Source organism: Sinocyclocheilus rhinocerous, unplaced genomic scaffold, assembly GCF_001515625.1.
Source record: "Sinocyclocheilus rhinocerous isolate Xijiao unplaced genomic scaffold, SAMN03320098_v1.1 scaffold3738, whole genome shotgun sequence".
In the NCBI taxonomy this organism is placed as follows: Eukaryota; Metazoa; Chordata; class Actinopteri; order Cypriniformes; family Cyprinidae; genus Sinocyclocheilus; species Sinocyclocheilus rhinocerous.
This window is the reverse complement of record NW_015654497.1, coordinates 123185-138869: the sequence shown is the minus strand read 5'-3', so window position 1 is coordinate 138869 and position 15685 is coordinate 123185. Positions and strand designations below refer to the sequence as shown.

At 38.3% G+C, this 15685-nt stretch overlaps 1 protein-coding gene across 1 annotated transcript in view; it reads left to right on the top strand.

The window, feature by feature from the left end:
• Nucleotides 1–15685, top strand: part of LOC107717178 (pleckstrin homology-like domain family B member 1) — an 83151-nt gene that overhangs the window by 59821 nt on the left and 7645 nt on the right. The window contains exons 15-22 of the mRNA XM_016523855.1: nucleotides 674–799; nucleotides 3847–4005; nucleotides 4211–4357; nucleotides 8880–8996; nucleotides 9176–9278; nucleotides 10806–10977; nucleotides 13706–13796; nucleotides 13895–14041. Of these exons, the coding sequence (XP_016379341.1) occupies nucleotides 674–799; nucleotides 3847–4005; nucleotides 4211–4357; nucleotides 8880–8996; nucleotides 9176–9278; nucleotides 10806–10977; nucleotides 13706–13796; nucleotides 13895–14041 (1062 nt within the window). The remainder of the gene's footprint in view (nucleotides 1–673; nucleotides 800–3846; nucleotides 4006–4210; nucleotides 4358–8879; nucleotides 8997–9175; nucleotides 9279–10805; nucleotides 10978–13705; nucleotides 13797–13894; nucleotides 14042–15685) is intronic.

Sequence of the window (15685 nt, the reverse complement as noted above, 5' to 3'; positions counted from 1 at the left end):
ATATATATATGTATGATTAATTATTAAAATTAATTTATATATATATTTGATTTTATTTGGTATATTTTATTGTTATGAAACTAAATAAATATTGCTAAGAGTATTTACTTTTTGTTAAGTGTTTGCAGAGTAGCTACTTTTTCAAAAGTAATTTGACTGTAGTTGGACTACTTGAAATTATAGCTGCGTCCCAAATGCCGCACTATACACTATGCACTTATACACTATGTACTTATGCACTGTACTCAACCATGTAGTGTATTAATTATATAAGGTTGTTTTGTCATTCATAATTGGAGTCTGATAGCCTCTCCCCCTTTGCTACATAATTAAAGCCGTGACAGTTGAGTGCATGAAGTTTCCGACATTCCACACTTAGTTTATTTTTCGGTTATTTAAGTGCATCATCCGGGTATTTAAAGTGCACATTTTCTTTTTGGAATGTTCAGTGTGAACACACTACTCGCACTATTTATACTACAAAATGGCATAGAACAGTGCATAAGTACGCGATTTGGGATACACTGCTTGAGTAACTTGTAATTTGAATTCATATAAAGAGTTAGATGGAGGCATGAATATGACAGAACTGCTCTCATTGGGTTTGGATGTGAGTAAACTGACAGCTGAACTTCTGTCCTGTGTGAATTGATTGACTGGTAACGTCTCTCAGGAGTACTTGAAGCTGTCGGATGTTTATAAGATGTATGGGAGTGATTGCCATGACATCCAGCTCACCAACGCTTCCTCACACGGCCTCTCGCTTGCCCTTGACCCAGCTGTAACTGCCCCCCGTGAGGTATCATAGCTGCTCTCTTCTTTCTGCTTCTCTCTTTTAAACTTATTTTCCTTTCTTCATACCTATAGTGCTACTTATATTTGTGCTGTAGATATTTGTTAGCTTTACATCATATACAGGACCATAACCAAGCATTATAGTATTACGGGTCATGCTAGGAAATGGGTGCCTTTTCCAGTTTAATAAGGAAATTGATCATAAATATTCTGACAAAGAATGTGTTTAAGTGTTAAAGGAATAGTTGAGAAAATTAAAATTTGCTAAACATTTACTCACCCTCAGGCCATCTAAGATGTAGATGAGTTTGTTTCTTCATCAGAACAGATTTGGAGAAATTTAGCATTACATCACTTGCTCACCAATAGATCCTCTGCAGTGAATGGGTGCCGTCAGAATGAGAGTCCAAACAGCTGATAAAAACATCACAGTAATCCACATATAAACCACACTACTCCAGTCCATCAATTATCTTCTGAAGTAAAAAGCTGGGTGTTTTTAACCATCATTAAGGCATTTTAACTTAAACATTTAACTTTGAACATTTTAACTAGGGATGCACCGATACCACTTTTTCCAGTACTCGCCCGATACCAATACTTTTATTTTAGGTACTTGCTGATACCGAGTACCGATACCGATATTTTTATTACATTTGTACATTTTTTTAAATATTGGGTACAGAAACCAAAAGAGTATGTATAATGTTAGTTGGTTAACTTCATTTATCAAATAGATACAGTCAAACCAAAATTTATTCAGACACCTTCAACATTCCTCACTTATCACAGTTTATTCGCTATAGTTTAGAAAATGGTAATAAAATATGACAAGAACTCAGAGTTAAACTGTGTCAGAACAAATTCAGCTTAATAATGTCAGATAACTTTGATAGAAAGGTATGTAATAGATTACAATCAACCAAAAAATTATTCAGACAGCTGTTAGTATGACAGTATTTACAAAACCATCTATACTTAGTCGGGCAACTTTTAGCCTTAATGACAGCCTGTAGTCTCCTGACGCGCAACGCGTGCACGTATTTGTACTGATAGAGGGACAAGTAGTACAGCCTAGCGCATTTCACACAGGCTGCTAGATTCACTTTCGCCAGAAAATAAATTGTTTATAGTGAATGCCCCTAAAATTGGTCTTATTTTTACGATTTAGTTTTAATCCAAATGATGCGTGTGCTAAGTGAGTGAACATCAAAGATCACACAACAGAAGTGCTCTCTCTCTCTCTCTCTCTCTCTCTCTTTCTCTCTCCCTCCCTACCATTAAGTAACTTGTGTGTCTGAATATGGCACTTATCACATGCTGTGTGGTATCGGCGTTTGGTATCGGGGCATTTTAACGAGTACGAGTACAGGAGCTCAGTATCGGGCCCGATACCGATACCAGTATCGTATCGGTGCATCCATAATTTTAACCAATGCTATTGGCCAAAATACCAGTCATTAATCCATAATAATGCTCTTCTACATTTTGGATGCAGTGAGAGTTATTACATTTTCAGCAAATTTTCATTTATAGGTGAACTATTCATTTAATAAACGGCATTATGGCATCTCAAGTGAAATACAGCGAATGTTATATTCGAATTAAAGTTCAGATTAAAAAAATTCAGATCAGAGTTATCATAATTAAAACTATTAAAAACATTTTTGTTAATTGAGTAAAGTTGAATAATATATAAATATGTGACAAGTGGGGCGGGGCCGAGAGCCGTGGGAACGGAGAGAGGCCGGTGGAGTAAATGATAATGAGCGACACCTGCGCCACTCACCGCTCTCGAGTCCCACGGAGGAAGGATGAGAGAGGACCAGGCCTGGACTATTTATGTTGTTGTTTTATTATGTTTTATGCGGCAGTCGTTCGTGAGGGGTTGCCACTTTTACTTTCGTTTTGTGTTCGTTCATTTGTTTATTAAAGTTTTATGTTTAAATGTTCGCCGGTTCCCGCCTCCTTCCCGATTTACGAACGTTGTTACAAAATATTTGACGAAAAACAAATTAATGAAAATGAGAAATGTTGCCTTGATAACTTAACTGAAATAAGTTTAAGGTAAAGCACTGAATTACTAACTGGAAATAAATAAAAACTAAAACTGAAATAAAATGAAATTCTATTTTTATTTTTAAAAAGTAATGAAAATGACCAAAGCGTTAAAAAAAAGCTATTACTAAAAATGAACTAAAAATTCAAACTGAACATATAAAAATAAAAGCTAATTTAAAACATTAATTAAAAAAAATAATACTATATAGATAATGCTGAAATAAACCGTTGTTTGGATATAATTATGCTTTCTAAAACAATAAAGGTTTATGGTAACAGTTGACAGTTTTACAGTTTAATTTGGCAGCCATGAAGGTCATGAAACTACAAGGTAGATAGATGCATGTAAATAATAAAGGTAGCTTTTCTTTTCATATATTTTGTTTTCAATCAAATGTGTATATTTGATAATACATTAAGGAGTTGGAAACAGAGGTAGGAAAGATAAAAACGGCATAAATAAATTGAATGAATAGATGGATGAATGAATGAATGAATGAATGAATGAATGAATTAATTAATTAATACATAAATAAACACAAATGGCACCTGTTTTATAGAATGACCCAGTACCTGATCAAACTCTAAGCTTGATGCAATAAAGCAGTATCTTACATGTAATTTTTTTTTGTCCTAACCAGCTGCATTTTTTTATTAATTTGGTTGCAGATAGCCCTCCCTATCGAGAAGTCTCATTGGGTCACAATCTTACTCCACATAACTGTATATTAAACATCAAATATGTTCTGATTGGCTGTTTTCGCTTTAACTGTAGACGGATAAATTACAGAACCTGCTGCTGGAAACTTGTCGCATTGCATCTAGTTAGGACACAGTATAAAGGCTGATGTTTATGCATAGATGGAACTGAATAGCTTTGTTTTACTTAATTATGTGCTCTAGTTGCTAACTTTATAACTTCTTTTTCCTGCACTGCTACTTCCTGTTTTTCCCTTCTGCCTGTGTCCGCGTGTCACTCCTGGATGTCAGGAGTATGTGACCGTCGGCCAATTAAACCAGATCTATGGGATGCCGAAGGTGGAGTCTTCCCCTACCTCACCCATCCAATTACTTCAGTCTTCTCTCGCAGACTCCGCCTTCTCCTACCTCCCTTCCCCTCACGGCTCTTTCCTCTCTCTCTCCTTCGAGGTGTGTCTCTCCTCCTCTGTGTTCTCTCTCGTTTTATTCCTGGTTAGGGCTGGGAATCATCAACGACCTGTATCATTCAGTCATTGAACAAATCATTCAGTTGCTCATTAACACTCTTCTCTTTCTCTCTCTGGCATTCCACCGTTCCACCTCTCTCTCTCCCACTCATGCTGTCTGTGCTTATGGATGTGCTGTGTGTGTTAAGTGTCAGTCGGACTGGGGCAGGCTTCAGATGCCCGCTCTAGATTTAGAGTGCTGGTACCAGGAGGTAATGGCAGCTGGAGATGCAAACCATCTCTGCCCTCCTCCTCCCCTCCCGGCTAAAGCTTTCTCATCACGCAAGCCTGCGCAGGTAACAGCCAGAAGCTCAGCTCTCTTTTACCCTATTCTGCTCTTCCACATTTTCATACTTCATCTTCATAGGACTCTTTTATATTGACGTGTCTAAGTAAGTTTGTTTTTGTGGGTGTTTTGCGTATATATATATATACAGTATATATATATATATATATATATATTTTATTTTTTTGGCTCTTGACTCTTGCTCAAGGTCTCAAGGTTTCAATCTTCTGTTGTTGTACTGTTGTGTGGAGAACCATCTATAGCAAATTCCTTTTGTTAAAGGAATAGTGCACCAAAAAATACAAATTCTGTTAGTGTTTACTCTATTACTAATCCTCATTTTGTTCCAAAGCGGAATGACTTTGTTTCTTAAATGGGACACAAAAGGAGAAGTTGAGCAGAATGTCCAAGCCGCTGTTTTCCGTTAAAACGAGAGTGGGAGGGGACCAGAGGCTATCAAGCTTTAAAAATGTGAAAATACATAAAAATTGTCTTACATTATTTAATATATGATAGGGGTGTGAATCTTCACTGGTTTCACGATTCGATTCAATTATGATTATCATGTCAATGATTCGATTCAATTCAATATCACAATGCGTTGCATCCTCAATTTTCAATATTGCTGCACATGGCTACATTTTCATATAAATTTTATATCAAATTTATTTTATGCATTTTTGTTAAATTATATAAGCAGGCTGCTTTTTAAAATAATAAAAAATTTGTAATAAATCAAAAGAATTGTTAAAGGAGACATAGTATGCCCCTTTTTACAATATGTAATATAAGTCTCTGGTGTCCCCAGAATGTGTCTGTGAAGTTTCAGCTCAAAATACTCCACAGATCATTTATTATATCATTTTGAAAATGCCTATTTTGAATGGAAGCAAAAACATGCTGTTTTTCGGGCCTGTCTCTTTAAATGCAAATGAGCTGCTGCTCCCCGCCCCCTTTTCCAGAATAGAGCTGCGCCATTACAGCTCGTACCTGCTAAAAACATCTGTTTTTGAAAAAGAAAATCAGTTTGAATAAAGAAAGCGATAACTTTGCCATAGTATCCTTTCAAATGTTAAAGTTGCCACAGTAATTGCATGCTTTGCATGTGCTGCCCCCGCCCCCGGAAAAAAGTTCAGGCTCAGGATTTTTTTTTTTTGCTTTAATCCCTGATTATTATCACAATTACAAAAATGTATGGGACATTAATCTCTAAGTATAAAGCAGTGTGTCCTGTTTAACATTTTAACAATGTTGATATAATTAAAAACAAATTTTAAAGATGCAGTTCACTAAAGTTCACTTAATTTATTCGAAACTGTGTGCTATAAGTCATACCTAAACCATTTGATGGCTTTCCTCACTGAACATATTCCCGTCCACTGTAGCTTTCAAATCATATTTGCTCATGCTCACCTTCAGATTTTCATTGAGTAAATGAAAACGTCTCTAGGTTACGTATGTAACCATCATTCCCCCGAGGGAACAAGATGCTGTGTCTGGACGCTTCGGGCATGCCTCTGTGTGACCACGCTCTGAAGCACGTGTGAAATCAGTCCAGTGGAATGGCAAGATGTCATAGGCAGGATGACGCAGTGACCAGGAAGCTTAAAGGCACGTGCGGTGGAAACAGGGTCAGCTTCTGATTAGTGAAGGAAGTGTTTGCAGAGATGCAGGAAATATGGCAATGAGATGCAGCATCTCATTCCCTTGGGGAACCATGGTTACATACGTAACCTAGAAATGTTCCCCTTCAGGAACTCACGCTGCGTCTGGATGCTTTGGGATAGAGAATACCCACTCCGCCATGCTGACAAATCCCTGCCTAGTGTGGAACACTACACAGCTAGGACGAGAGAACAGAGGAGCCAGGAGTGGCTCCAATGTTGAGGTTGTAAAACCTGACAAACTTAAGGATGGACCAGCGTGTTTCTCCCCAATGACTTACCACCCATAGGGTGTGGTAAGCAGCTATGGCTGCCACATACACCTTGAGGGTGGAGGGGGCTAACCCTGCGGTAAACCGTTCCTGCAGGAACTCCAGCACTGAACCAACCGTGCAGTTGACTGGGTCCAGCTGACGGTTGCCGCACCAAGAAGTAAAAAGGTTCCACTTCAAGGAGTTCAGTGTCCTCGTGGAGGGAGCTCTGGACTGGAATATGGTCTCAACAACCTCAGTTGATAGACTGGAAGCTATGAGCTGTGCCCCCTCAGGGGCCACACTCACAGTTTCCATAACTCTGGGCAGGGGCGAAGGATGGAGCCCCCCTGCCTGAGAGAGGAGGTCCCTCTTGATGGGAATCTCCCAAGGAGAGCCGTCGAGAAGGGGCACCAGGTCCGAGAACCATGCTCGGCCCGGCCAGAATGGGGCTACTAATAGCAGACGAACCCCATCCCGGCGCACTCTCTCCAGAACTCCCAGGACCAGACAGAGCAATCGGGGGGAAAGCATACAGTTGCGGCCTCGGCCACGTTTGTACCATATCATCCAGTCCCAGAGAAGCTGGATGTGTGAGGTAGAACCGGAGAGGACAGTGTCTCTTGAGATGCAAACAAGTACACTTGGGCCTGTACGAACACCCTCCATATCTGCTTCACCACCTCGGGGTGCAGAATTCATTCCCCAGGCCTCGGCCCCTGCCTCGACAGGATGTCTGCTCCCTGATTGAGGTGCCCAGGGATGTAACCTGCTCTCAAGTAGAGGAGTTTTCCCTTGGCCCACAAAAGGATCTGACGCACCAGCCTCTATAGGGGACACGAACGCAGACCTCCCTGGTAGTTGATGTAAGAGACCACCGATGCGTTGTCTGTGCGAACAAGCACATGATGGCCTCTTAGGTCTGGGAAAAAGTGTTTCAGTGCATGAAACATGGCCAACATCTCCAGAGTGGGAATGGCCCTATTGAACTGAAGCGAATGAGAACCAAATTGGATTCTGTAGCTTCTTTCTACAGTCAGCAGGACCCATTGAGACATGTTTGGCAAGTTTCCATGCTGCCAAATGGTCTACTAAGGGAATCAGTCTCTCGAGACCTCTGGTGTACTTTAAACAGTCAACTCGGTGCCCTGAAGCAAATGACCAGGTGTGCAGGCTGCTCCCACCCAGCAGCCCCAAGGACATGAGAGCGGCGAAGAAGGAACCGCTGGAAAGGAACCGCCTGCTTCTTGGCCTCCTGAAACCTGTTGACGGCAGAATTATCTGCGCCGCCGAACAGGGCAGTAGGTGGAAGTGGGGCATCCAGCAGGAAGAACCTGTCCTTGTCCTTAATCTCGGACAGGTTCAGCCACAGATGCCTCTCCATAGCCACCAAGGCTGCCATAGACCGACCAATGGGTGTAGCTGTCTCTTTGGTAGCCTGGAGAGACAAGTCTGCGGCCCGACGCAGTTCTTTAATGCCATCGACCTTCACCTCCTCACCCTCATCAAAGGTACTTGAGCAGGACGGCTTGGCAAGCCTGCAACACTGCCATGGTGTGCAGACAAGCCCAAGCCTGACCTGCCGCCATATACGCTTTACCCACCAAAGCCAAAGATGTCCTAAGACAGATAGACAGATAGCTCGCAAGTGTCTGCTCTACTCGAGACATCACCCCATAGCCGTGCTCCCTCTGCCCCACGATTTTAGAATAATTTATCACTGCATGGCTGAAGATGCAGGCTGAAAAAGGTTTACCCCACGATCTAGAAACCTCGGTGTGAAGATCAGGGAAAAACCGAAGGCCCCAGCATTTGTCCAACTTGCTCTTAGGATGCTCATCCTTTTTCTTGGCGGGCCAATTGATGTTAAGCTTGGCCACCGCCCAAATCCTTACATCCAGCAGCTCCTCGTACTGGATGGACTGGGGTGGCGAGTCTGCAGTCTCATCCTTGTCGACGCCCACCACATCAACCTCTTCAGGAAGACAGGTGGAGCATCGAGCTCTCTCCCCGGGGGGAAGAAACTGCTGAGCGTGCTTCCGATCCCTGAGAAAGAGCACTAGATCTGGTGGGTGAGGGTAAAGAAAGGGACAAGCCCATCTCCAACCCCTCCACCAGATCCATTTGCGATCCCCATGACCGCAGCCGCCGCTCTGAGTTGGCAGAAGGGGACCCAAGCCACGAGGAACTTTCACCAAAGTGCCCTCCTCGAAGAGCACCCGGCGGGAGCGGAGCGGAACGTATGTAACGATAGCCGCTCACAAAGCGGACAGTCAGCCCACTGGCACAACACAAGTTGTGCACACAGAGTGCTTACTGAAGAAACAGAAGCTGACACTGTTTCCACCGCACATGCTTTTAAGCTTCATGGTCGCTACGTCATCCAGCCTATGACGTCTCGCCATTCCATTTGACTGATTCCACACATGCTTCAGAACGTGGTCACGCAGAGGCGTTCCCTAAGCGTCCAGACAGAGCGTGATTTCCTGAAGGGGAACTGAATTTTGTGTTGAACTACAACTTTAAATCTTAGAGTTACTATGTTTATAACTCCGTTTTACAGTAGTAAAATGAAAAGCAATACTTCGACTCACAATGAATCAATTCTGACCTGCAGGTGTACCGCTCTCGACTGGACAGTGATGCAAGCCAATCATCACTGAGACCTAAAATCAGCGCTGGTCTGTCCCCCACATACACTACGGCTACACTGGGACGCAACACTCCTGCCAGGGTAAATACTGCATTGAGACTATGTTAGCATCGTGCCAGGGTAAATTCTCTCTTTTACAGCCCTGCCAGTGTAAATAGTGCAGTTATCAGAATCTCCTGCATCATTTAATGTAGTAATTTATCTCCCTCCTTTATTGTTAAATATGCTGGTGGAAATAATAGTTTGTTTTATTTACCCAGAGTCCTCTGATGGTAGCCAACAGCACCGGGAGTCTCCCACGCAACCTGGCAGCCACCCTGCAGGACATTGAGACCAAAAGACAGCTGGCTCTTCAGCAGAAAGGTAATGAGAAACACAGCAGCTTGACAGCTGACATTTCAGAGCTGGTTGTAAGATCAACATTTTTTAAACTAATGTTTGATGGCTCATCAGCCATTTATGACCATCAAACTTCAAGGAGTTGCTCAACCAAAAATGTAATTATTTACTCTTTTACTTTTTTTTTTAAATTTCCACATCAGTTTTATTTTCCATATTCATAGTGACCATGGGATGCCAGTTTCTTCTTTGGGCGTCTTCCTTAGTTGTCTTTTAACTTTTGATCATCAATCATCTTTTGTTGTCCCTTGCCCTCAAACAGAATTCTTGACCTCCATGTTTGAGTCATCCTCCAGTATGGACAGTCCCACAGGTAGAGCGAGCTCTAAGTAGCATTGGACTGCCCTTCATCGTAATCAGCATCCTCATTAATTCTAACTCAACATTTTGTGCACATCCACCCCCATTGGAACGGTCTTGCCTGTGTCCAAATGTTCTTTTACCCAGTTTTTTTCCACTGATGGCATAGCTGTGCATGAATTGAATCATGATATCAGTGATAATCTTGTAGTTTCAAATATTTAAAGCACTTTAGCTGCACTACCAGTCAAAAGCTATACATACCTGAATTTGTTTGTGGCGATCTCAAAACCTTATGACCTTATGAAGGCTTATTACTTAAAGGCTTGAAATGACTTTTTATGCAAATATAAATTGTACCTTGTAGTTTTAAATCATTTGATTTTAATTTTTAATTTGTTAACATTTTTGTGGTTACTATAAAATTCCCAAATCACAGGGAGCATTTTATTATTATTTTTTGAATTATATTTTGAAATGACTTTCTATGCAAATATAAATCATACCTAATTGTACCTAACTTATATTTAATTTTCATTTTTAATATGTAAACGTTTTGTGACTTCTACATAATTCCCAAATCATGGGGAATATTTTATTTTATCTCTAATATAAGATCAGTTTAATTCGTTTTTTTATATTTAATTTTCATTTTTAATATGTAAACTTTTTATGACTTCTACATAATTCCCAAATCACTGGGAATATTTTATTTTATTTTATTTTAAATTTTATTGTGGTTATCTAAAATCGCAGAGAGCATAAATATTTAATTAGTTTAATCAGTTTCATTAGTTTTTTAATTAATTTTAATTTTTAATTTTATTAACGTTAACATAATTCCAATACTTTTCAAAAATATAATAAAGAATGAGTAGTGGAGTTTTGACTGGTAGCGTACAAAGGAATCTTGATTTAGAGGTATTGCTTGGGCTGTTTATTCAGCGCACATACGTTGCATATTTATATGTGTATGTGTGAAGCATGATGGAGCAAATTATGGCCAAACTATGCCATCCTAAATGGATGTGCAGCCACTTGGGTTTCAAAGCACTTTGTAGTCTAAAAGAGGGTTTGGCAGCTATATTTGACCTATAAAATGCTTAGCTTGTTCAGTTTTGAAACACATTTAGTTCACTGCATATCCTATTTGTGGATTTGACTTTCATATATGCTTTTTATCTACATCAGGCCAGCAAGTGATTGAGGAGCAGCGGAGGCGTTTGGCCGAGCTGAAGCAGAAAGCTGCAGTAGAGGCTCAGTGCCAGTGGGAGGCGCTACATGGCTCTCAAACGCAGATCAACAGTCCCTTTTCTTCAACCTCGGGGCCAGTCGTGCACCACTCTTGTGAGTGTGTGCACAGGTGTGTGGAGTCAAGGTAACGGAAAAGGAGTCCGGGAGGATGGGAAATGGCGACCTCTGGTGGTGAGAGGGAGAACACCAGACGCCAGACCCTGACAGATGTTCTGTAAAATATAAAATATTTGTAATTGTATTTTAATGTAACACTATATGTATTGTCTGGTTAAATATTATAATTATTATTATTTTTTTATTCTAAGGTAATTCATAATAGTGCTACTTCTTTCAAAAACATTGAAAAAAATCTGTAATATATATTGTCATTTTATATAAGAAATCATATTTATATAAAAAAATTTATATTTAAATTAATATAATGTGTTATACTGTCTGTTATTATACATTTATATTATATCATGTCCATGTGAAAATGTGTAAAATAATGTATATTTTAGATAAATTCACATGCATGTAGTAACTCTGTGAATCAGAATGCAGCAGCCGTGCTTCATCCCGCCCCCTTTCCTGACAAAAGGAAAGAACAAATGAACGGCTTTGATGCTTGAGGCTACAGATTAGGTTGTTTCTGGGTTAAACGGACTGCGTGAAGTCACGTCTTTAAGCTTGTAGGTTGTTGCTGGGTAAAACAGGCTCTTGAAATGGTCGTCTGTTCAGTTTCCACTTAACAGGGACAGTCAGAGCACACATAGGACTAATTGGGCTTGCAAAAATGTCAACAGTCGAAAAGGCGTCTTCCATAAACACATGCCTGAAGTTTTATTGTTTGCTTATCCACCCTTCCTGTCATAAATGAGCGCCCACTTTTTTTGTCTCTGCTTTTCACCATCCCTCTCTCTGCATATACGAATAATCCATTGTACTTGTGTAAACTATACGTACATATGGCAGTTAAGTGTCCTGTTATACTTTCATCAGAATTTGACATTTATGAATAACAGATGAGGAGGAGAAAGGAGAAAGGAATTATAGGTTGTGGAAATTAATGAGGTGCAAATACCAGCACGTGACACCAGGGCTGAGTGAAATTCAGAATTCAGTTCATGAGTGTAGATTTGAATTGAATTGGTCACGCTGCAGAGCATGTTGGAGTGGAATTTGATTTGGAATGACAGGAAGAGAAATGCACTTAATTGTAATTCAAAGAATGTCAGTACAGTCACATAACAGATTTTCTTCTACACACAAAAAAATTAATAATTTATATATACGGTAAGCCTGCTTTGTATTGTTTGTCTCCATTTTAAAGACTTTGGGGTAAATTAGAGCATTCTGGGAAATGTTGGGGATAAAGTGCATCAGAGTTCACAAAATGAAAGTTCAGTTACTAAACATAATGAAATAGTATGTATATGCATATATAGAAAATTTATCTACATTTTCATTTATTGATTATTAAAATTAATATTAATTATTGACGTAATTTTCTGGAATTGCTTAATGTAATATACGTATGTTTAATAACTCATAGTCATACTGAAAAATGAAGTGTACTCTGCAGTTCAAAAGTTTGCGTTTAAGAGATTTAAAAATGTTTTTGAAAGAAGTTTCTTATGCTCATGATGGTCAGATTTTGTTTTAATGAAAAATACAGTTATGCTCATAAAGGCTGCATTCATGTGTTCAAATGCACAGTAAAAACAGTAATAATGTGAAATATTATTACAATTTAAAATAAGTGTTTTCTATTTTAATATATTTTATTCCTGTGATGCAAAGCTGAATTTTCAGCAGCCGTTACTCCAGTCTTCAGTGTCACATGATCCTTCAGAAATCATTCTAATATGCTGATTTGCTGCTCAAGAAACATTTTTATTATCAATATTAAAAACAGTTGTGGAAACCATGATAGATTTTTTTAAGGATTCTTTGATAAATAGAAAGTCAAATAAACAGTGTTTATTTGAAAAAGAAATATTTTGTAACATTATAAATGTCTAAATAAGTATAAATGTCACTTTTAATGAATTTAATGCATCCTTGCTAAATAAAAGTATTAATTTCTTAAAAAGTAAAAATATATCACTAACCCCAAACATTTGAACAGAAGTGTATTATTAAAAACTACACTCACAGCCATAATATGAATTTATTTGAATGTCATTCCATTTCACTTTAGATTCAAATATTCTTAAATTCAAATCTGGATTCAGGAATTGAATTTCAAAGACATTCTCATTTCAGTTCTGAATGGGACACACAACCTAGTTGACACTGACATGTTGTCTTCAGTTACAAGCGTAATCATGGGGAATGTGTGAAGATGTTGTAAACAAAAGCCTGTAAAGTACAGTGAAGCGGTGGAGCAGTGGAGCTGGACTGGAGCATGACAGCTTTGTAAACAGATGGCCTTCAGCTGTTTCTCTCTCAGGAGAGAATTTATTTACTTGAAATGTTCTCATACAGTTTGTTTACTCTTGTCTTTATAAAGCTTCAAGCTAGTCTGGGACTCTTCTCTAGAGGAATCCATTACTCATTTACTTTTTCTATGTTTATAGTCCACATGTGCTTCATTTCATGTTTCACGGCAGATTTTCATGCTTGTACTGTATGTGCAATCCAGTTTTATTTTCATATATGACGAAATGTTTCGTAATCCACCGGTCTCACCGCTACTGGTCTCCATTCCATCATTCACCAAATAGATCACCGAGGGGTAAAATCACTGAACGGTTGCGCAACTTTCGATTGAGTATTTAAATGTTTGCTGTCTGTCTTGGTTCAAAAACATATAGTAAATGACTTTGACTGAAGTTTTATGTGTTTCACAGTGCCAGTGGTATGGATGCGTTGAAGATTGAGGAGATGGAGAAGATGTTGAAAGAGGCACAACTGGAGAAAGCTCGACTCATAGAGTCCAGAGTAAGTCATAATATCAGTATACAATCAATACAGTAACCATATTCAGCTTTTTTGCCTCCCAGCGTTGTCTAATAACATCTGCCCTCTTTTGGCTGCAGGAACGAGAGACTCAGACCCGTAAACTCATGCTAGAGGAGGAGAGAAGAAGAAGAGAGGAGGCGGAGAAGAGACTGCAGGAGGAGACGATACATAGACAGCAGCTGATAGAGAAGGAGGTGAAGATGAGGGCCAGAAACTTCTCTCAGGTGAGGAGTCGCAGATCTGTGCCGAAAGTCCATAGTGATTCTACTAGGACTATCAATTTAATGGATTAATTTTGTACAAATATGTACTCTTTGTATTCATGTAGGTTTCGTATGGTTATGAAATTTTTTTATACCCTTTTAAATAAAAGCTTTAAGCTTTTAAATTACAGTTTAATTTTAATAAAAACATTTTTTTAAATTTAATTACATAGTTATTAGTTTTTTATTTAATTAGAAATATAATTTAAACCTTGAAATATAGAAATATTTATTTTACCTTGATATATATATATATATATATATATATATATATATTATACAGTTGCGATCACAAGTTTGCACATGCTTTGTAGAACCTTTGCTTTGTAATATTTCCGTCACACGCTTGAGGTATCCTTATGTCTCGTCGCTCCGGCCGGACACGGTATGTGAGGGGCGTAACATTTCCGTCTCACGCTTGAGGTATTCGGCCAATCACAACGCATTGGATAGCTGGCCAATCAGAGCACACCTCGCTTTTTCAGACCGATGAGCTTTGTAAAAATCGAAAGGCGTTTCAGAAAGGCGGGGCATAGAGGAGAAACAATAATGTACAGTATGTGGAAAATAATGTGTTTTTTTAAACCTTAAACCGCATAAACACATTTCATTACACCAAATACACAAAATAATGTTCTTTTTAGCAACGTCATATGACCCCTTTAATGTCTGCATTTACATCTGCAAGATGTATTTTTTAGATTTTTTAGATTTGTATTTTTTAGCTCATCTGCAATATGTCTCTAAGACGTTTCCTATCAGATGTTAAATAGATGTTTGAAGATGTTTATGATTTAGAATGTATGTAAATCTGCTTTTTCTAAGACATTTATCAGATGTTTCTACAGATGTTTCCCAGATCAAGCGCTCAGTTTTATGTTCTTACATAAATTACGTTTTTGGTTTTTATGCCAAAAAATAATGTAAAATTATGGTATTTTGGAAAGGTTTATGGAACCAGAAATATGACAAAACAATTTGAATTTGAATCGTGAAAATCTGAATTATAGTGTGAATTAACAAAATTGAATATTATGTGGCATTTTATTGTTTTAAATTTGTATTTTTTTTAATAGTTTAGTTTAATTACATTGAATAGTTTAATTATATTTGTGCACACATACCAGACATAGGTCAAAACATTGAGAAATTTGACTGAATTATAAAAGCCAGAGCGGGTACTAAATAAAGAGCCATTTGGGAGCCGAAAGAGCCAGTTCTTTTTGCTGAGCTGAGCCAAATGATCCGGATCCCTAAAAAGAGCTGGAATTCCCATCACTTTTACAATCTGAACTGTCAATAAAATTATCATGTCAAATAGTCATCATTAGGATCTGTTTTTTGTTTTTTTCTGTTTCTGCATGTTGGTTATACCACTTAATTGATTTGGCCGCCAAAAGTTTTTCAGACATTAATAAGCAGTAAAGTTTTTAATGTTTTTTTTTTATTTTTTAATGATAAATAATAATAAATGATACAAACTACTTAAGGTTTTATTATGAATAATTTCATGAATTTAATGATCCTTTTTTTAATTATGTTATCAAGACAGTTGTATCACACTGACATTTTTGAATATATATATATATATTTTTTTTTTTTTTT